This window comes from Bos taurus, chromosome 14 (genome assembly GCF_002263795.3).
Source record: "Bos taurus isolate L1 Dominette 01449 registration number 42190680 breed Hereford chromosome 14, ARS-UCD2.0, whole genome shotgun sequence".
Classification (NCBI taxonomy): Eukaryota; Metazoa; Chordata; class Mammalia; order Artiodactyla; family Bovidae; genus Bos; species Bos taurus.
Genome location: NC_037341.1, coordinates 19,347,456 through 19,368,468, shown reverse-complemented (window position 1 = coordinate 19,368,468; position 21,013 = coordinate 19,347,456). Strand labels below are relative to the sequence as shown.

Genomic DNA, 21,013 nt, shown 5'->3' with positions numbered 1-21,013 from the left:
TTTTCTAGACACCATTTTGTCAGTGAATCTTCCTTTCCTGATTAGTATAAAGTGGAGCATTCACTTTTTTGTGTGATCCTCAATATTCTGTGACATATCTCAAATAAAGTATTTGATTTTTCTTTTCATAGTTAATTAATGTTGCATTCCTCGAGGGCAGGAATTTTCTTCTTTTTTTTGTTTTCCTCAAGGTTTTACTGTATCGAAGATGTTATATAAATATGTATTTAATGAAGCCATTTAGCTTCTGATACTGTTTCCTCTTCTGTAAAACTTGAGTTGTAATATCTAATCTCTTATAGTGTATTGAAATGTGGTTAAGGGTTTTTTCCTTGGTTTTAGCATTATAACTCAATTATCCACTCAATGTGAATAGGAAAATTGATTTTTATTAGATATCTAATCTGTTCTGATTAATATCAGTAAGATTTTCTGTTAAACTTTGGTTCCACTGCAGTGGAGATGCTCCATTCCTGCTAGATTTCCTGTCTGTAGAATGGACAACATAAAAATAGTGAGCACACCACGTGCTGATGATACGGAGAAACTGTATCACCCTCACAGTGCTGTGGGACTGTAGAATGGCACAGCCACTCTGGAACACAGCTGGGCAGTTCTTTATAAGGCTTCACATGCAATTACCATACAGTCCAACAGTCATACCCTTAGACATCCTGGAGAATGAAATTGCAGTCACATGAAATCCCGTACACAGTGTTCGTAGTGGCTTCATTCGTCATAGCCCCAAACTGAAAACAATCCAAATGTCCTTCAAGGGGTAACTGATTAAACGTGTTGTGCTTCATTCACACCACAGAACAGCGCTCAGTAATTTAAAAAAAAAAAAAAAAGGAAGTGACTGTTGGTACATACAACAGCCTGGTGAACGTCCAGGTAATTATGCTAAGCTCAAAAAGCCAGTGATAAAAGGGGATGTAGGTGATATCATTTGTATGTTATTCTTGAAATGACAAAATTAGAGAAGTGAAAAATTGCTTTGTGATTGCTAGGAAATAGGAATTGAGGTGGGGAGGCGAGCTCTGTTACTGGCTTTGAAAAGGCAGTGCAAGATATCCCCACAGTGATGGAGTTGTTCTCTGTTTTGACAGCATCACTGTCGGCATTCTGGCTGTGATGTTGTACTGTAGTTTGCAGAATGTTACCCCTGGAGCAGCTGCTTGAAGCATACCAGGGCTCTCTTGTTATTTCTGACAATTGTATGTGAACCAACTATAATCTGAAAATAAGGTTAATTAAATTTAAAAGTTCGCTGTTAAGCATTTTAAGCAAACTGCTGTTACCAGGGCTCCTAGTATAGTAAAGGAAGCACACAGAAGCATTCCTTTTGTAGATAATTATTGATTTTTTGTTTTTTGGGGAACTTTTTTACCCTTAAGGCTTGATGAAATATTCTATAACAAAGTTATAGTTTTATAGTTATTTCAGGGTTATTTTTTGACTTTTCATTTGTGCTCCAGTCATTTTCCTTGTCTTTTATAACTTTGATTTTATTTTTTTTCTTCTTGTAGTTTGGATTTAATTTAGCCAGGTTGCTCATAGACCTTTAGTTGGAAAGATTTGAAATAAGACATTGTTTTCACTATCAACAGAACTTTGTATATTTGTGCCTTTGGCAAAGTAGCATGTATTAAACCTCATATTGATCAATAACCATAATCAATTGGCCATTAAGATTTTTTTTTCTTTTGCAGAACCTACCACCTCTAAGAGTACCAGTGGGCTTGCAGCTATAACGTGGAGTTCTAGTGGAAGTGATCTGTCAGATGAAGATAAAACAGCTTTTAAATCACAAAGAGATAATGGATATCATTCTAGAACAGGCAGGTGTTGTAACAGCAACATTTTATGTCCAGAAGATGGGGCCAGTGAAGGTAAATTGATAATTTTTTAAAGAAATTTAGTTTCTATTATATATTGTGTTTTAATAATACAAATAACTTATACTTCTCTTCTAATACTTAGCATTGATTTTGATATTACTGAGTCCCAACCTTTTAGAAACATTTTCTCATAATAATTCTCACAATAACTCCCTCAGAGGTAGGTATTACCAGGATTATTTTTACAGTTGACAATTTAGGCTTGAACATGTTAAAATTGATCAAAGCCAGTTCTCTAAAGTACAATATAAAATAATATATAAAGTATAAATAATATAATATAAAGCATAAAGTACCTGGAGGTATTTGGGTTTGGCTCCAGACCAGCACAGTAAAGTAAAGTGAATGTTGCAGTAAACAAGTTACCTGAATGTTTTGGTTTCCCAGCACATACAAGTCATGTGTTTATACTACTGTAGTCTAGTAAGTGTGTGTGCACTAGTATTATGTCTAAACAAATGATAGACACACCCTAATTTAAAAACACTTTATTGCTTAAAACTTCTATGTACCATCTGAGCCTTCATTTAGTAAGTCTTACATTTTTGCTGCTGGAGGGTCTTACTTCAGTGTTGATGGCTACTCAAGTGAAGCTTGGGGTTGGTGTGGCAGTTTCTTAAAGCCACAGTGAGGTTTGCAACATCGATGGAGTGTTCCTTTCATAAACATTTTCCCTGAAGCGTGCAGTGCTGCTCAGTAACATTTTACCCACAGAACTTCTTTCAGAATTGGAGTCAGTCCTCTCAGACCTTGCTGCTGCTTTATCAGCTAGGTTTATGTCATATTCTACATCCTTTGTTGCCATTTCAACAGTCTTCACAGCCTCTTCACCAGGAGTCAATTCCATCTCAAGAAACCACTTTCTAGGAGCACCTCCTCACCAGTTAGAATTTTATCCTGAGATTTGAGCAATTCAGTCATATCTACAGGCTCCACTTCTAGTTCTCTTGCTGTTTCTACCACACCTGCAGCCCCTTGCTCCCATGAAGTTTTGAACCCCTCACAGTCATCTGTGAGGCTCCAAACCACTTCTTCCTCACTCCTATCACTGTGGGTATTTTGACCTCTTCCTTTGCACGAATCATGAATGTTCTTAATGGCATCTAGAATGCTGACTCCCCTCCAGAAAATTTTCAGTGGACTTTGCCCAGATCCATCAGAGAATCACTGTCGATGGCAGCTGTAGCCTTGTGGAGTGAACTTCTTAAATCGTAAGGCCTGAAGGTTGAAATTATTCCTCGATCCATGGGCTGCAGAGTGGATGTTGTGTTATCAAGCATGAAAACAACATTCATTCTGTTGTACATCTTCATCAGAACTCTTGGCTGACCAGGGACATTGTCAGTGAACATTAGTATTTTGAGGGGAATCTTTCTGAGGAGCAGGTCTCAGCAGTAGGCTCACAGTGCTCAGCAAACTGCCTGATAACAGATGTGCTGTCACACGGACTCTGTTGTGCTGTCACTGGAGCACAGGCAGAGTAGACTTAGCTTTGATGCTTAAGCACCCTAGGATTTTCAGAACGGTGGGGAACACTGGCTCAACCTCAGCCCACCAGCTACATTAGCCCCTGACGAGGCGGTCAGCCTGTCCTTTGTAGCTTTGCAGCCAAGCACTGATTTCTGCTCATCTATGAAAGATCAAATTGCAAACATCTGTTGGATCATCAAAAAAGCAAGAAAGTTCCAGAAAAACATCTACTTCTGTTTTATTGACTATGCCAAAGCCTTTGACTGTGTGGATCACAACAAACTGTGGAAAATTCTTCAAGAGATGGGAATACCACACCACCTGACCTGCCTCCTGAGAAACCTATATGCAGGTCAGGAAGCAACAGTTAGAACTGGACATGGAAAAACAGACTAGTTCCAAATTGGGAAAGGAGTATCTCAAGGCTGTATATTGTCACCCTGCTTATTTAACTTCTATGCAGAGTACATCGTGTGAAATGCTGGACTGGATGAAGCACAAGCTGGAATCAAGATTGCAGGGAGAAAGATCAATAACCTCAGATATGCAGATGACACCATCCTTATGGCAGAAAGTGAAGAACTAAAGAGTCTCTTGATGAAAGTAAAAGAGGAGAGTGAAAAAGTTGGCTTAAAGCTCAACATTTAGAAAACTAAGATCATGGCATCTGGTCCCATCACTTCATGGGAAATAGATGGGGAAACAGTGGAAACAGTGACAGACTATTTTTTGGGGCTCCAAAATCACTGCAGATGGTGACTGCAGTCATGAAATTCAAAGACACTTGCTCCTTGGAAGAAAAGTTATGACCAACCTAGACAGCATATTAAAAAGCAGAGACAGTACTTTGCCAACAAAGGTCCGTCTCTAGTCAAGCCTATGGTTTTTCCAGTGGTCATGTATGGATGTGAGAGTTGGACTATAATGAAAGCTGAGCGCCAATGAATTGATGCTTTTGAACTGTAGTGTTAGAGAAGAGTCTTGAGAGTCCCTTGGAGTGTAAGGAGATCCAACCAGTCCATCCTAAAGGAAATCAGTCCTGAATATTCATTGGAAGGACTAATGCTGAAGCTGAAACTTCAATACTTTGGCCACCTGATGCAGAGCTAACTCAGTTGAAAAGACCCTGATGCTGGGAAAGATTGAAGGCAGGAGGAAAAGGGGACTACAGAGGATGAGGTGGCTGGATGGCATCACCGACTCAATGGACATAAGTTTGAGTAAACTCCAGGAGCTGGTGATGGACAGGGAAGCCTGGTATGCTGCAGTCCAAGGGGTCACAGAGTCTGACACTACTGAGCATCTGAACTGAACTGATGAAAATCCTAGGTGGCCTCTTTTCCAGTAGCAGGCTGTTTCACCTGATTTGCTAATCTGTTGTTTAGTGTAACCACCATCATGAATTCTCTTTGCCTGATCACTGGATGACTGGGTGAGGCATTTACATCTGCACTCACTGTTTCACTTTGCACTTTTCTGTCACGGAAGTGACTTCTTTCCTTAAGCCTTGCAAACCAGTCTCTGCCAGCTTTAAACTTTTCTTCTGTAGCTTCCGCACCTGTCTCAGTCTTCACAGAACTGAGGAGAGTTAGGGCCTTGCTCTGGGTTAGGCTTTGGTGTCAGGGAATGTTGTTTCTGGTTTGATCTTCTATCGAGATACTAAAACTTTCTCCATATCAACAGTAATGCTGAAGAAACTCCAGACGAACAGAAAAGCAACTAATAGAAGTTGAGAATTGAGGTGGTAGTCAGAGGTGGGAGAAATGAGATGCTTATAGATAAAAGTAGAAATATACTTTCTTCTGCCTTTTAATATATTTTTAAATTGTTGAACAACATGGGTCTTTTAAAAATCCTGAGGACACACAGATTTAATACAATTTAAGAATATTTTAAAATTGTATTTTTAGATGACCTGCAGGTTATTGACTGGGAGATTGACAGTGAGAGGGAAGATGCTTGTGAATGTGATGAATTTGAAGAGCGTGAAAGTGTGGAGATATCTGACTGTGCTTCCGGCGCAAGCAGTCGTTCTTTGACACCAGCAGAGACGCCACCTGAGCTTCCTAAGGTGAGGACGAACTGTTTCCAACTTTCCATTCTGTTCATGGCATGTCTTAGTCACAGCCTTTGGTGTTTTGTTTGCAACTCCTCTAAACAGTATGCTGGTAATGTGCTTTTAAACATGGATAAATACTGAGTTCTCTTCTCACCTGCTCTCCCCTCTGGTACACATGGGTCTTTCCCAGGATCCTTCTGTTCCATCCGGACAGGTGTCTCGTGGTCTAGTCAGATTAGATTCAGCAATGTGCAATTCTGAATAATAATATTCATAGCAATACAACTACTAATTGTGATTTTCCTTTACAGCTTTCATTTTTTTATGGAGTTAATTATTTGGGTTTATGCTGCTTTGTTTTACTTATGAATAAAACTCTTAAGTTTTCACTGTTCAGTTCTCTCATTAAGATTTTCAGACATAGCAGGCATTCTATTAAGTTTTTAGAAAATTAAAAAAATATTTTATTGAAGTATAGTTGATTTTCAATGTTGTGTTAATTTCTACTCTACAGCAAAGTGATTCAATTTTATATATATGTATGTGTGTATATATGTATTCTTTTTTCATATTCTTTTCCATTATGGTTTATCGCAGGATATTGAATATAGTTCCCTGTGCTATACAGTAGGACATTGTTGTTTATCCATTCTAAATATACTAGTTTACATCTGCTAATCCCAAACTCCCAATCCATCCCTCCCCTGTCCCCCTCCCCTGGGCAGCCACAGGACTGTTGTCTGTGTCTGTGAGTCTGTTTATGTTTGGTATATTTGTTCATATGTGTCATTTCAGATTCCACAAAGAAGTGGTACCATATGATATTTGCTTCTGTCTGACTTACTTTACGTAGTATGATTAGGTCTGTCTATGTTCCTGCAAATGGCATTACTTCATTTTTTATGACTAAGTAATATTCCATTGTGATTATATACTGCTGCTGCTGCTGCTGCTGCTGCTGCTAAGTCACTTTAGTCGTGTCCGACTCTGTGCGACCCCAGAGACGGCAGCCCACCAGGCTGAGTGGCAAGGTTCACAAAGCAGAGAGGACTCTCAGGTGACATCAGAGAGGCTAGGAGTTTGTGAGAAATAGTTCTCCACAAAAACAAAACTAATCAAATGCTGAATGAATAAATAATGAATGAATGAATAAATATTCAGCATTTGATTAGTTTTGTTTTTGTGGAGAACTATTTCTCACAAACTCCTAGCCTCTCTGATGTCACCTGAGAGTCCTCTCTGCTTTGTGAACCTTGCCACTCTTCACCCTCTTTCGGGGAATTCCCTTCACCTTGTTCCTGCTTGGAGTAACTTTATCCTGGATTCCATGTCTTTTTCTTTCTTGGTTTTTACTCTCATTTTGATTGAGCACTTCTTCCAATAGCTTCCAAGGAAGGATTTATGGAAGATAATTTTGTGGAATTTGTCATGTCAGAAAATGCAGTCATTATACTTTGACCTGGGGTTGAAACTTTATATAGAATTTTGGTTGGAAATCATTTTTCTTGAGAATTTTGAAGGCAATGCTTCCTTTTCTTTTAGTTCCAGAGTTGCTATCAAGAAACCAGCAGTTATTCTTACTCTTGATGTTTTAAGATTTCTCTTCCCTGTTTTAAACTGTTTTGGTTGTGATGTGCTTAGATGTAGTTTTCTGTTCGGAGTTTGCCAAGTTTTTGGATCTGTGGTTGGTCTGGGATCCCCAAGTTCCCTTCTAGGTTCGGTGATTTGCCAGGAAGACATGCAGAACTTAGCATACAAAAGCAAAATCATCACTCTTCCAAGAGTCTTTCTCAGCGGAGTCACACAGGGTATGCTTTATTGCTCCAGCAGTGAGTTTTGACAACATATGTGCACTTGTGTCTACCAGTGGGGCTCCCTCATCAGTGACTCTGAGCCCAGGATTTTTACTGAGGGGTGCTGTCTGCCTAGCATTGCCAGAATTTCAGATTTCAGGAAGAAAAACGGGTATTCAACATAAGCCGCATTGTTGGCACAGTTGAGGCGCAGGGAGCCACTGTTATCATTTAGGGCATGGTGGGCTCATCCTGACATCTTTTAGGGCATGGTGGGCCCATCCTGACATCCAGGTTAGTTCCCAGAGGTTGGCAAGGACCAGCCTTGCAAACAAGGAGCTCGCGGGACACCTGTCTCAGGTCTGCTGAGTTAACTCTCTTCCTCACAAGTGGGCACAAAGCTTTCATCAAATTTGAAGAGTTTTTTGCCTTTATTCAGCACTTTTTTTTTCCTTTCTGATTTCCCTTTCCCTTCTCTTCTGTGACTGTAATTATCTGTGTATTAATTGGGTTGCTTGATTTTATGTCATGGTTTATTGATGTTGTGCCCATTTTTTCTCGCATTTCATTTTGAGCGGTTTTTATTGTTATATCAAGTTTAACCGTTTTTCCTGTCATTCTAGTCTGCTGTTTGCCACCTCTAAAAGTTTGATATGAGTCATTTTACATTGTCCATGTCTCTCCTTAACACAATCATACATTTATCTGTATTTTCAGCATAAATAGTCTATTTATAATAGCTGTTTTAATGGCTTTTTCTGTAAATCTATCATCTGTGTCATTTCTATGTCTCTTTCTATTGATTGATACTTCTTTTCATTTGAAGTTGTATTTTTCTCCTTCTTTACCTGCCTGGAAATTTTTGAGTGTATATCAAATATTTTGAATTTTATGTTGTTGGGTACTAGATTTTTAAAAAATTTCTTTGAATACTCTGAGGCTTTGCTCTGTGGTACAGTTACTGGAAACAGTTTCATCCTTTTTAATGTTGCTTCATGGTTTTTTCTCTGCGTCTGGAGGAGTACTCAGTCTTAGGTCTTAGTGCTGAAGCAGGACCTTCCCGAGTGTTCTCTGTAATGCCCTGAATTACGGTTTTCCACCGGGTTAGCAGGAACAGCCAGTTTCCTGACCCTGTATGAACTCTAGGCGCTGGTCTTCTCTGCTCCCAAGGGACTCTTTCCCTGATGTAGAGTTTCTTTATGTGCACATGCTGATCAGTACTCTGCCGAATACTTGAGGGGGATGTTTGGGTTTCTCTGTGCAGCTCTGGCTTTTCTGGTGCTCTGGCCTATGAACTTGAGCTCCTTCTGTCTCCATGGACTCTCGGCCCTGTCCCTTCAACTCAGGGAGCCCTGAGTCTCCACCTCAGTTCCCCCTCCTCACTGTGTAGTTTGGAAATTCTTTCCGGAAAGTAAGCTGAGTCAATTGTAGGGCTCAGTTCTTTGTTTCCCATCTTTAAGGAGTTAGTGTTCTTCTTGCCTGATGTCCCATGTCTTGAAAGCCATTGTTTCAAGTATTTTGTCTCATTTCTTTCCTTTTGGTTATTTCAAGCAAGAGGATAAATCCATTTCCTATTATACCATCATGGCCATATTCTGGATTCTTTCCAGGCAACCTGGAACATGAAAAGATGTTCCTAATTGTTAGTCATTAGCTGATCAAAACCATAATGAGATATTACTATATACCCATTAGGATAGCTGTTACCCATAAATGGGAAAATAAATGTTGAGGATGTGGAGAAATTGGAACCCCTGGGTACGATTGGTGGGAATTTCAAATGATGCAGCCACTCTGGAAGGCAGTTTGTTGGTTTCTCAAAAGTTAAAGTAGAATTACCATATGACCTAGTGATTTTGCCTCTGGACATAGACCCCAAAGATTTGACAGCAGGGTCTCAACAGAAATTGTACCTTAATGTTCATAGTGGCACTATTCACAGTGTCCTAATGGTGGAAGCAACCCAAATATCTATCATCAGGTGAAGGAATAAACAAAATGTGTGGGTATGTGTATTGTCTGGGCTTCCCTGGTAAAGAATCCGACTGCCAGTGGAAGTAGACGCGGGTAGATCCCTGGGTCAGGAAGATTCCCTGGAAAAGGAAATGGCAACCCATTCCTCAGTTTTACCCGGGAAATCCCATGGACAGAGGAGTCTGGTGGGCTAAGTCCATGGGGTTGCAGAAGAGTTGGACACGACTTCGTGAGTGAACAACAACAAATGTATATTGTGTACTAAAAAAAATATTCACAACCTAAAAGATGAGAGTTATGTTTTATTTGGTGGGAATTTTTAGGACTTAAGGCCTGGAAGGCAGCATCACAAGTAACCCCGAGATAAACTGCTGTAATGAGCTGAGTGGGGAGGGGTAGTCAGAATATATAGGCGTTATGCAACAAAGGGTAGGTAGTCTGAACATCAAAAGGTTATTGTTAATTAAAGAAAACCTGGTATCTCAAGTTAAGGAATTTAGTGCTTTTCTGTGTTTGGGAAGATACCAGAGTCTGAATTCCCTTAAATCATTCCTTAGATACACATCTTAACTGTCTAGGGCCAGTATCCTGTGTTTTCTCATCCCAAGTTTCCTCAGGGCTCAGTGTGGGGGGTGACTGCAGTCTGATGGCTGCTAGACAGCAGGTACTTCCTTCCTGCGTTCCCTCAGGGCTCACCAGCTCATCTTCTGTGGTGGCTGCAATCGGTAATGACTGTGCCAGCCCTTGTTTACTGATGTGGCAGGAAATATACCATTTCTCAATGTGTGTGTACGTATATGTGTGTTTTTGTATATAGATATAGATGTGTGTGTGTGTGTGTGTGTGTGTGTGTGTGTGTGTGTGTGTGTGTTACGGAATTAAACTTGGGTCTGCCTGCTCTGGTGTAGTAAAGCCAGTCTGTTGACACTGGGTTGTGGTGAGGGCAAGTGCAGCCTTTGTTGCATGGCACTCCCACTGTTTGGGGCTGAGCGTGGAGGCATGAGTTTGGGTCCCAGGGACCCAAACTCCGCCATGGCTTTCAGGGCAAAACTTTTAGTGACAGGGCTGCAGGGTGACTGATCAGTTGTGGACATTTTTCTGCTTGGCTGGTGCTGAAGTAGTCAGGAGTCACCATTATCCCACTTCTGGCAACATCCAGCCTGTGGCTTGTGTGCTTGTGGTCAGCGTGCAGCTAATTTATTCCACCTGGTGAGGTTTCAGTGTCAGCAGAACGACTCAAGGACAGTGCTCAGGATAATACCTCTGTCCCCTGCGGAAGAACTGAAGGTCCTTGACTGTGTTCAGTAGCTGAACTGTTACTGTTTTATGTTGCTTGACAGCTTTCCTTTGTTCCTCCATTTTCTTACTTGTCTAATTAAATTTGTTCTTTGGAACTTGGGAAGGTCCTAGCAGGTGAAGCTTTTCTACAAACGAGAGGCAGGATCCTATTCTGTTTCATACACAGTGGTTATTATTCAGCATTCAAAAGGATTGAAATTCCGATACGTGGTACAAGGTGGATGAAACTTGATAACATTATGCTGTGTAAATTTTTTTCTTGGCTTTTTTGGGGGGAAATACTCTTGTTAATTACGGTTATATTTATCACTTGAAAGTTGTGTAAATAACCACGTCTGTTAGAACTGTAATGGTGCGTGGTGGAGATGCAGTTGGCTGACTGGGGTTTACTAACTCAGCTAATTGAGAAACTCGTGCACACAGGTCTTGTAGTGCTTGCAATTCAAATTCACACCTTGTTAAAATTACAAATTACAGTACAACACAGACTTTTCAGGCTAGCTCTTGAAGAAGTGGGCTTCTGTGGTGGCTCAGATGGTAAAGCGTCTGCCTGCAATCCGGGAGACCCAGGTTCAATCCCTGGGTCGGGAAGATCCCCTGGAGAAGGAAATGGCAACCCACTCCAGTACTCTTGCCTGGAAAATTCCATGGACTGAGGAGCCTGGTAGGCTACACGTCCATGGGGTCGCAAAGAGTCGGACACAACTGAGCAATTTCACTTTTCACTTGAATAAGTATAGTTTATGAGAAGTGTGTGTCTATGGGTGGTAGAATTATTGGAGAAGTTTATTTCCTTCTTTGCTATATATATATATATATTTCATAATAATAATAATAAAAGACAGAAAAGTCATTGGCTTTTCCCTCAAGGAAGAGGAAGAATCAGATCATGTATATTGACCATCTACTGGGCCTTATATTGTACTAATTGCTTTATGTATTAGTCTGTTTGAGTTGCTGTAACAAAAATATTATAGACTAAGTGGCTTATAAAACAGAAATTCTGACAGTTTTGGAGGCTGAAGTTCTGCTATCTAGGAGCCAGCAGATATGGCGTCTGTTGAGGGCTTGCTTCCTGGTTCTTAGATAGCTGTCGTCTCATGTGTCCTCAGTGATGGAGGGGGTTAGGGCGTCTCCCTGGGACCTTCCAGGAAGGGCATTAATCCCATTCATGAGGGCTACACAGCATGGCTTCACTCCCAGGTGCCATCACACTGGGGATTAGGTTTCAGCATGGAGTTTGTAGCAGTACATTTTTCATTTGAGCCTTAGAACAAGCTTGTGAAGTCAATGGTGTTATGCCCTATTTTCAGACAGGAAAGTGTATTATTAAAGGTATGTGACTGTGACCAGGTTATTTCTATAATCATCAAGGCCGCTCTGAAACCTTGCAACGAAAGTATTGGGTGGTGGTTGAATGCCTCAGGATCCACGTCGATTGCTTTCTTATATCAGAAGCAGCGTGCACACGCACGTGAGAACTTTGAAAGTTATGGTGATAGAAAAGGGAAGTCTGTGGCTCGCTCTTTATCTAAAAAATTCAGTATTTCTCTATGTAGTTTCTCATCAAGTGCACTTGTTTTTTTTTAGTAGTTAATATGTTAAAATATGACATATTATGTTGTTATTAAAAAGTGACTCAAAAAATGGATTGCTGCAAGCAGGCCCTGGGAGGCGTTCTTGTGATGGGGAAACTGTGGTCTGCCTAGTCATGGCCGTGTTCTCTGTGGCCTTAACTCCTGCCTTCTTTTCCTCCTTTCTCTTCCTGGTATAGGAACAAAGACTCAATTATTATCCTTATTATCTTCAAGCTGCTCATTGTTAAGTCTTTTTCTGACCCCCTTGCCATCCTGAATTCCATGTGGGTTTTCAACTGCCTGATGACATCTTTGTGTGGATGTCCTAAACATACCGCGAGTCTCAGAGTTCCAAGTCCTGTCCCTCTTCCTTCTAATCCAGGCTCATGTTCTCCATGTGTTTTGGTCCTAGTTCTTTTTTTTTTTTTTTGCACTGCCTTAATCTACTCATTATCAGGTCATGCAGATTTGGCCTCAAAATCACAGCATCCCTACCACTTCTTCCCTATATCGGGCCCCTTCCCCTGTTGTCTGTCTTGTTTCCTTGCTTCATAACTGATTTCTTAGCTTATGTCTTTTTCTTAGATTCATCTTAATAAGCATTATCACCTCATCATTTACTTATTTATACTTTCAGTGGCTCCCCACACAGCCTGAGAATCAAGGTCCATGTAATTCGACCATTACAGTTTAGCCTCAGGTCCTTAAAATGAATGAGGCAGAATATATACTGTATAATTCTATTTATGTAAAATTTTAAAAAGTGCAAATGATTTTAGTGAGAGAGCAGGCCAGTGGTTTATTGGGAATGAGGGTGGAGATGGATGGATTACAGTGGGACAAAGAGCACAGTTCTGGGGCTGATTGGGAAGGTTTATCTTGATTGTGGTGATACTTTCATATGTCAGTGGAATTGATAAAACATTTTCTCAAGTATAAGAAGGATATAAGTCTGTGTGCTTATGAAATATTCAAAATAGTTTGTTAAATGACAAAAACATAGACTAATTGTGTAGAAAAATGGAAAGAATGTACATCTGTATGGACTGTCTCTGCATTGAGGAATCTCTGCGTTGAGGCAACTTTTTTCTATGCTATTTTGAATTTTGAACCATGTACGTGCATTACTTGTATTAAAAAATTTTTTAAAGGACACTTTACACTTCTATCCAGAATATAGTGAGAACTTCTGCAGAATAGTAAAGAAAAGATAAATAGCTCACAGCTGTGGTCCTGTCCATTTTGTTATAGTGCCAATAATAGTAATAGCAATGATACCATTAATAACAATACAGTAACTCTGAGTTATTGCTATATGCCACACACTTTGGTAAGTGCTGATCATGTTATGTAGATGTTGTTATTAGCCCCATTTTGCAGATTAGGGGATTGAGACATAGCTGGTAAATGCAGAATGAGGTTCTAACTAGTGTAGCATGATCCCCTGCAATGTAGCACAGTTATGCAACTTGGAGGAAAAGCATGATGAAAATCAAAAGATCATAGCTTCAGTTCATAATGTCACCTTTTAGGACATGTGATTAATTGATTCTTGCTGTGACTTCCTATTCAGTATTGTTATCTGGGTTTTCCATTTATTTTATGTGTCTTCCAAGAACCCTTCCTATAGAGGGCAGCAGAGATACAGCAGTGAGTTTTCTACTAACCTACATTTTTCAGGAAGCACGAAGAAAATTGGCTTTAAGTGAGCTTTGTTATGTAATTCTCTTGTACTTTATATAGTGATTCCTATGCAAATACAGGCTTGTAGCTTAATAAATATCAGATAACCTGAGTGAGAGTTGGAGTTTTGTTGAAGGTGCGCAACATAAGCTGGATGACAAACAAGATCTGAAAGTTGTAGTTTTAAAGAGAAAGCAAATGTGATTTTCAAATTTCAAATATGGATTCATTGTTACAAAACAGATGTTGTCTGTGTATTTTTAACAGTAAGAGCAGAACAAATGATTCAGTATCTCACAGAATATGGAATAGGGAAAAATTTAATAAAAGTAGACTAGCAAAATTTTATATTTCTTGAGAGGATATTTAGAAAGTAATCTGGCAGACTTTGAAAGTATTTCTAAGTTTAATGAGCATGTTTGTAATTCTTTGTTTATATTATATGAAAAATTGAAAGTAACACATGTAATTTAACATTTAATCATTTTAAATGATGAATCAGAATAAATTGATGTAACTAAATATGTACTAATTGTTAATGTCTGAGAACTCCCCAATTTATCCATGTAGATTTGACGGAATTTGATTATGATGATCAAAAGCACACATTTTAGAAATCCTCTCTAAAATGTAATTATGTTTATATAAAATGAAAATTTCATGCTTGTAAAAGGGAAAATATAGGGAGTGTTTAGCCATGATTTCGTTTGATTATATTTTGAAGATTTCAGTATAGAAACATTACATTTAAGAAACAAAGTCAAGGCTTTCCTGGTGGTCCAGTGGTTAAGAATCCACCTGCTGATGCACAGGATGCTGGTTCCATCCCTGGTCCTGGAAGATCCCACGTGTCACAGGGCAACTAAGCCTGTGCTGCTGCTCCTACTGTGTGCTCTAAAGCCTGTGCTTTAGAGTCTGGGGGCTGCAGCTACTGAAACCCATGCACCTAGGCCTGTGCTCCTACAGCAAGAGAAAGCACCGTGATACGCCCACGCACTGCAGGTAGGCAGCAGCTCGCACTCACTGCAGTGGGAGAACCCTCACAAAGCAACAAAGACCAGCACAGCCAAAAACACATAACTAAACACAGGGCTTTTTAAAAGAGAGGCAGATTTGTACTCCAGTGTATTCTTATGTTAAAAAGGAGGACTCTTAGGAGTAGTACTGAGGAATAGGTACTTTTTGTTGTTGTTTTACATTAGTTTTGTGTGCATATATCTGTGAACACTATCTGTTCTTGATCTGATAGCGCTATAGCATATTTTGGCTTTTATTCTCTTTAGGAAAGTGAGTATGTGCCAATATCATTTGTAGCATTTGTTTCAGAACTTAACATCCTTATTCTTCCACATCTCCCTTGTTAATTGGCTAAACCTTAGCTTATGACATATCAGGTCTGAGACTTTGTCATTTTTTGTTTCAGTGTAAATCTTCCTCCTTTTTCACTGTCACCCTGTCATTTCTTATACCTTCAGTTTTGTTTTTCCTTCTGTTTCTTTTATTCCTAAATTCATCTGTTTTCTGGTATGAGAATGGTAGAATAGAAAAGAGTGTTGTAGGAATTATCATTGCTGCTGGTGCTGCTGCTAATTCACTTCAGTCATGTCCAACTCTGTCCAACCCCATAGACGGCAGCTCACCAGGCTCCCCATCCCTGGGATTCTCCAGGCAAGAACACTGGAGTGGGTTGCCATTTCCTTCTCCAATGCATGAAAGTGAAAGTGAAGTCGCTCAGTCGTGTCCGACTCCTAGCGACCCCATGGACTGCAGCCCACCAGGCTCCTCCATCCATGGGATTTTCCAGGCAAGAGTACTGGAGTGGGGTGCCATTGTCTTCTCTGAGGAATTATCATTACATGTATATAAATTAAAAAGTCATAATATGAGTCATTACAGTGTGACTTTAGTCCTCTGCTACTGCTGCTAAGTCACTTCAGTCGTGTCTGACTCTGTGCGACCCCAGATATGGCAGCCTACCAGGCTCTTCTGTCCCTGGGATTCTCCAGGCAAGAACACTGGAGTGGGTTGCCATTTCCCTCTCCAAAGCATGAGAATGAAAAGTGAAAATGAAGTCGCTCAGTCGTGTCTGACTCTTCAGGACCCCACGGACTGCAGCCTACCAGGCTCCTCCATCCATGGGATTTTCCAAGCAAGAGTACTGGAGTGGGGTGCCATTGCCTTCTCCTCTAGTTTTCTAATTTAAAAAAATCCTTAGGAGTTCCACTTGCAGTAAGGACAGAGCATCATGTGTCAGATTACCTTTCTTACAAATAGCAATGACAAATTTTGGACATATAAAGTATATTAAATATATTTTAAAAATAAGTTTATATAAAAATATAAAGAGTATAAAAATACTTGAAGACAGTAGATAAAAGGAGAAGACAGTAGATAGAAGGAGAAGACAGCTGGCAGAGACTTGCAGGGGTTGGCATTTTAAAGAAGAAAATGGCACAAGCAAGGAGGGATTTTCATTTATCACCACTTTTTACCCAAAGGCAGGCCCCTGTCTGTGTTGGTCAGGGTGACTAAACTTGGATAGAAATCATAACACAGAGTTGGGGGTATAGGAGGTTAAAGGTGAAAGTAGAACCTCCCAGGGAGAACCCCACATTATGCATATAGATCTTACAGGCCATAAGAACTACACAGATTTCAGCTGCTCTTCACTACACAGGAGAAAGCAGTGTACTTTCTGTACTCACAGGGGAGTGAGTATGCCAAATTAACTACTGTTTAAGCAGAAAAGTAAATACTCCTCAGAAGAGCGTAACAGAATCCAGAGTCTACATCCCTGATAATGACCAGGATACACTTCACATTTGTTAGACATAGACACATATACACGTAAACCCAGGAATGTGATGCATGTTTAAAGGAAAAGGCAGATAATTGAGATAGACCCTGATATATTAGAATATACTAGATAATATTAGAATATTAGAACTCAAATATTAGAATTACCAGATCTTGTAACTCTGTTCCAGCACAGAAAGGAAAATATGCAAATAATGAATGCACCGATCAAAAACTCAACAGAAAAATAGAAATTGAAGAGAACTTTCTAATTAAATGTAGAGTTGTCTTTCTGTCACTAAGTCGTGTCCTTGTGACCCCATGAACTGCAGCATGCCAGGCTTCCCTGTCCTTCACTATCCCTAGGAGTTGTCTCAAACTCATGTCCATCCAGTGATGCTACTTAACCATCTCATCCTCGGTCGCCCCCTTCTCTTTCTGCACTCAAACTTTCTCAGCTTGAGTCTTTTCCATTGAGTTGGCTCTTTGCATCAGGTGTCCAAAGGATTGGAGCTTCAGTTTCAACATCAGTCCTTCCAGTGAATGTTCAGGGTTGATTTCTTTGGCATTGACTGGCTTGATTCCTTTGCTGTCCAAGGGACTAAGTCTTTTTCGGGCACCACAGTTCGAAAACATCAGTTTTTCGGTGCTCTGCCTTCCTTATGGTCCAACTCTCACATCCACACGTAACTGCTGGAAAAACCATAGTTTTGATTAGTTAGACCTTTGTTGGCAAAGTGATGTCTCTGTTTTTAAGTATGCTATCTAGGTTTGTCATTGCTTTTCTGCAAAGGAGCAAGCATCTTTTAATTTTGTGGCTGCAGTCACCACCCACAGTGTTTTTGGAGCCCAAGAAAATAAACTTTGTCACTGTTTCCACTTTTTTCCCATGTATTTGCCGTGAAGTGATGGGATCAAGCACCTAATTGGTATTTGTAGAATATTTCATGCAATACAAATACAATAGGATGCACATTCTATTCATGTGCACACGATATACATACCACAATAAATCATATGTTGTGTCATAAAATGTCTCAAAAAACTTCAAAAGATTGTAACTCTGAACATGATATTCTGCAACCATGATAGAATTTAAAGTAGAAATCAGTAATAATAAGATATCCAGGAGAAATTCATATTTAAAAAAATTAAAGAACATAATTTTCTCTAGTTGATATGTAGATTTAATGCAGTTGAAATCATGAACATTTTTAAAGGCATCTACAGTAGATACAAAAGTTAGTCACTCAGTCCTGCCTGACTCTTTGCAACCCCATGGACTGTAGCCCACCAGGCTCCTCTGTCCATGGAATTCTCCAGGCAAGAATACTGGAGTGGGTTGCTATTTCCTTCTCCAGGGGATCTTCCTGACCCAGGGATTGAAACTGCATCTCTTACATCTCCTGTATTGATAGGTGGCTACTTACCACTGGCCACCTGGGAAGCCCTATAGTTATGGTTATAGTTTTATTATAAAGGGTATAACTCAGGAACAGCCAAATAAAAGGAAGAGACGTATAGGAAAAGTTGTTATGGGGGTGGAGGTACGGCAAGGGGTAGGGAGTCTCTTGGTCTGCTATTCTCCTAGCTCACGGTTGTGTTCACCAAATTGGAAAGTCTTGCATACCTCACCATTCTGAATTGTGTTTTTATTTAATTTACATTTTTAAAGTTTTTATACAGTTTAACAATTTTTGATGTACAGTTATTACAAAATATTGGCTGTATCCCTGGTGTTGTACAGTATATCACTGAGCCTGTCGTATACCCAGCAGTTTGTACCTCTTACTCTCCAACCCCTATATTACCTCTCCCCGCACCTACTTACTGGTAACCTGTAGTTTTTTCTCTACATCTGTGAGTCTGCTTCTTTTCTGTTGTATTCATTGGTTTGTTGTAGTTTTTAGATTCCACATATAAGTGAAATATCATACAGTATTTATCTTTCTCTAACTTATCTCACTTATCATACTTACTAGGCTTATCATCTGTGTTACTGCAAATGGTAAAAAATTTCATTCCTTTTTTATAGCTGAATAGTATTCTGTTTTGTGTGTGTATGTACCACATCTTCTTTACTCATTCATCTGTTGTTGAACACAGGTTGTTTCCATGTCTTGGCAATTGTAAATAATGCTGCTATGAATATTGGGGTGCATGCCTCTTTTTAAATTAGTGGGGCTTTTGGATATATACCCAGAAGTGGAATTACTGAGTCCTCTGATAGTTCTAGTTTTAGATTTTTGAGAAACCTCGATATTGTTTTCCACAGTGCTGCACCAATTTACATTCCTACCAACAGTGTACAAGGGTTCCCTTTTCTCTGCATCCTCAGCAACGTTTGTTATTTGTAGACTTTTTCATGATGGCCATTCGCACAGGTGTGAGGTGGTTCTCATTTTGGTTTTGATGTGCATCTCCCTGATGACTAAGTGATGTAGAGCATGTTGTCATGTGTCTGTTGGCCCTCCGCATCACCTTGTAATGAGAACTTTTTGTGGTATCTCATTTTGGTTTTTATTTGCTCTTTAATAGCTAAATGGCTTTGAACATTGTTTCATGTGCTTATTGGGTATTTGTGTATACTTTTATAATTTCTCTCTTCAGTTTCTTTATTCTCTCTTTCACATGGAATTTCTGTTCAGATCTTTTACCTATTTATCACTTGGCTTATTTGGGTTTTTACTGTTGAGATAAAAGAGTTCTGTATATAGTGTATATATGTGTTATCTGATACATGACTTGGTAATATTTTCTCCCATGTATGAGTTGTCTTTTCACTTTCTTGATACTGTCCTTGGTTGCAAAAGGTTTTTATTTTGCAGAAGTCCAGTTTATTTATTTTTTTCTTTGATTCCTTGTGCTTTTCTTGTGTCATATATAAAAAACTATATAATATATGGTCATGCAGATTTAAACCTATGCTTTCTTCTTAGATTTTCTGTAGTTTTACCTTTTAAATACTGATGTATGATCCTTTTTGAATTAATATTTTACCTGGTTTTAGGCAGGGTGAAATTCGTTCTTTTTCATGAGTTTGTCCAATTGTCCCAGCACCATGTGTTGAAAACCTGTTCTTTCTCCATTTAAAGGTCATGGTATCCGTGTCAAAAATCAGCTGACTATATGTGGATGGGTTTATGTCTGGAATCTAAATCATTTTCCACTGATCTGTATGCCTCCTCTTTTGCCAATTCCATCCTCTCTTGATTAGTGTAGTTTTGTAGTAGATTTTGAAACTGAAAAGTTAGCATTCCCTAACTCTGTTTTTCTTTTTCAAGATTGTTTTGGCTATTTTGGGTCTGTTGCATTTACATATGTATTTTAAAATGAGTTTCCTATTTCTGTCCTCTTCTGCCCCACCCGTCCATGGCTGGGAGGACCTGTTTCCTTCTCCTGGTGTTGGTGTGTGGGAGCATGAGGAATGCAGAGGAGCATTCTGCAGGAAAGAGACCACATTCTAGAAATGACCTAGTAGTGGTCAGGGCCTGAAGATTTCAGGAGAGGCATGGTTGGAAGAGTGCTGTTCTACTTTTATGCTGTAAAATTCCTAACTGTAAATGTAACATGACCAGAAAGCCTAATTATTCACACATTCCTGGTTAAGACTTGAGGTCTTCAAACAAAATCTAACAACCTTTGAGAGAATCATTGGAAGTTAGTGATTAGGTGATACAATGTAAGAAGAGTGTCATTAGTAGAGATAGAACCAACATTGACTAAATGGCATCGAGGAACCGGAGCACATGTGTACTGTTTCAATACCAACATGTCCTAGGAGCACTGTGAGTGATAACCGTAGTCACCTTTTTCTTGACTGGGAGTTATGAAATTAGTTTTTCACTGTGGCAGTAAAAACCGCAGATATGATGTCTATACTACACCACAAAGAATATTTATGTGCATGATTGCACAGTAGATAGACACTGAGTGTCTGTTTTTCTAGTCCATATTTGAAAACTTCATTGATAAATCACGTAGCTCTCATGAGCCCATGAGAATTTTGTAAAATCAATTATTTATTCAGACAGTTGCTTTACAAAAACCATATGCTCAGGACTGCCACATAGCCTAGGGGTTTACATCAGTGAACAGAATCCAAGTTGTCGGTGGGATGTCAGCCTTGCCGTTCTTTTATACTAATTGATAGGATCCCTGAGAACAGGGAATGTTTTCATGAGTTAAGGGTAGAGTGAGTAGTATCAGTTGAGCTTGCATTGTTTTACTTTAAACAAAGGTGTTATTTATAGTGTCTCTTCATGGGTGAATGCACACTGAGGAGTATGAGTAAAACATTTCTTTAACTAGATGTGTGAACTTTGTGTTCTTAGGACTGCCTCTGAGGGGCCTGGGCTGGGTGGAGAACAGGAACTACAGCGTTCAGGTGTTCGTAATTACAGCCTTCAATCCACAGTAGAATTGACTTTTTAATTATAACAAAATCTGAAGCCTAGGCCT

The 21,013-nt window shown here is 39.5% G+C and overlaps 1 protein-coding gene across 1 annotated transcript in view; it reads left to right on the top strand.

Annotated features, from left to right (window-relative positions):
* The window catches only part of SPIDR (scaffold protein involved in DNA repair), a 275,881-nt gene that overhangs the window by 37,731 nt on the left and 217,137 nt on the right, over positions 1-21,013 (top strand). The window contains exons 4-5 of the mRNA XM_025001813.2: positions 1,713-1,892; positions 5,282-5,442. Coding sequence (XP_024857581.1) covers positions 1,713-1,892; positions 5,282-5,442 — 341 coding nt within the window. The remainder of the gene's footprint in view (positions 1-1,712; positions 1,893-5,281; positions 5,443-21,013) is intronic.